We start from the raw sequence: 2019 nt of genomic DNA, 5'->3' as shown, positions 1-2019 counted from the left end.
CCAGTGAAAACACTGCTGGCCAACCAGGTATAAATACCTTTTATGTTGTTCAAACAAGGAATTTACAATGAACTAGTCATCGGTCTTGAAAAATTCTATTATAAATTCTGCCCATTGGGAGAATTTCTTCTCACCCCTGTCCTTTAGGGAAGCCCCAGAACGGAGCTGCAGCGCTATCACTGGTTACTTTTGAGTAATGCCTACATATCTTTGTGGTGCTGTGGGTTAATGTGCCAGACTGCAAAGCCGTTTGAACTGTAAGGTCGGCAGTTCAAGCTCACCAGCTGTTCCTTGGAAGCCCTGTACAGGGACGCTATGGGTCGGAACTGTCTCAGAGACACTTAACAACAACAATTTAGCTTAACTAGGAAAACTCTAAATGAAGAGAAAAATCAGAAAATATCATTAATAATCAGAACACAAAATGTACAAAATACGAACCTAAGAAAATTAGAAGCTGTGAAACTTAAATGGAACACCTAAAGGTTGATATTCTAGGAATTAGTGAGCTGAAATGGACTGTTATCAGTTATTTAAAATCTGACAATCATATGGTTAACTATGCCAGGAACAACAAATTCAAGAGAAATGGTATTGCATTCATAGTCTAACAGAACATTTCAAGATTTACCTTGAAGTATAATGCTAGCTGCGATATGGTAATATCTATATGCCTAGAAGGAAGATCAGTTAATACCACTATTATTTAAATTTACACACCAACCACTAAACTTAGTGATGATGAAATTGAAGAATTCTACCAACTTCTTTAGTCTGAAATTGATCAAATATGCAATCAAGATGTATTGATCATTACTGGGGATTAGAATGCAAAGGTTGGAAACAAAGAGGAAGGAAGGGTCAATAGCTGGAAAATATAGTAGATGATACAACCTTATTCGTTGGAAGGGAAAAGGACTTAAAATAGTTACTGATGAAGATCAAAGAATAAAGCCTTCAGTGTAAAGAAAACACGAATCCTCACAACTGGACCAATAAACTACATCATAATAAATGGACAAAAGATTGAAGTTGTCAAATGCTTCATTCTGCTTGGATCCACAATCAATACTCATGGAAGCAGGAGTCAAAAAATCAAATGACATATTGCATTAGGCATACGTGTTTCACAAGATCTCTCTCAAGTATTCAAGAGCGAAGATATCAGTTTGAGGATTAAGGTGTGGCTTGACCCAAGTCATGGTATTTTCAATAGCCTCATATGCATGTGAACATTGGACAATGAATAACAAAGACCACAGAAGAATAGATGCATTTGAATTACGATGGATGCTGGAGAATAATATTTAAATTACCATGAACTTCCAGAAGAATAAACAAATCTGTCTTGAAAGAGGTACAGCCAGAATGCTCCTATGAAGCCAGGATGGTAAGACTTAATCTCTCATATTTCGGACACGGTATCAGGAGGGAATAAATCCTGAAGAAGGACATCATGCTTAGTAAAATGCAAGGTCAGCGAAAAAGAGTAAGATTCTAATGAGATGGATTGGCACAGTGGCATCAGCAGTGGGCTCATGTGTAACAATTGTTAAGGATGATGAAGGACAGAGCGATGTTTTGTTTTGTTTTGTTGTGTATAGGGTGACTATGAGTTGGAGCTGACTCACTTACACCTAACAATAACAACCCTTGACTGGTTTCATTAGTTGTGATATCATTTATTCGTATCAGTTTTTGCTTGTTACTTATTTTGTTTTCATTTTTTAATGTTTAAATCTGTGGTCCATTTTGGTTGGTATGAAAATTGGATCTAATTTTATTTTTTTTTTCATATAATTACCAAGAACTCTTTTTAAACTATTTGAGGTATATTCCATGACATGTTTGCTCTTTATTAGGAGTTATGCATGTTTATTTTAATGCTGAATTTTTGCCTTTTATCCTTAATTGCGGTTGAATAAATCCAAAGAAGTTTATCATTCCCTTATTTCAATTTTTATTGAGTTCTATAAAGACCACAGCCTTTGGCATGGATTCCATCTCAATGTAGAGAAA

The 2019-nt window shown here is 35.5% G+C and overlaps 1 protein-coding gene across 4 annotated transcripts in view; it reads right to left on the bottom strand.

Annotated features, from left to right (window-relative positions):
• The window catches only part of ST3GAL3 (ST3 beta-galactoside alpha-2,3-sialyltransferase 3), a 317828-nt gene that overhangs the window by 50507 nt on the left and 265302 nt on the right, over positions 1-2019 (bottom strand). The window contains exon 3 of one of the 4 annotated variants that reach the window (XM_006839673.1): positions 846-868. The exons of the other annotated variants lie outside the window; for them this stretch is intronic. Within the exon in view, the coding sequence (XP_006839736.1) occupies positions 846-868 (23 nt within the window). The remainder of the gene's footprint in view (positions 1-845; positions 869-2019) is intronic. 4 annotated transcript variants of the gene reach the window in all.

This window comes from Chrysochloris asiatica, unplaced genomic scaffold (assembly GCF_000296735.1).
Source record: "Chrysochloris asiatica unplaced genomic scaffold, ChrAsi1.0 scaffold00026, whole genome shotgun sequence".
Taxonomy (NCBI): domain Eukaryota; kingdom Metazoa; phylum Chordata; class Mammalia; order Afrosoricida; family Chrysochloridae; genus Chrysochloris; species Chrysochloris asiatica.
Note: the sequence above shows the minus strand (reverse complement) of the source record. Positions and strands in the feature narration are given on the sequence as shown.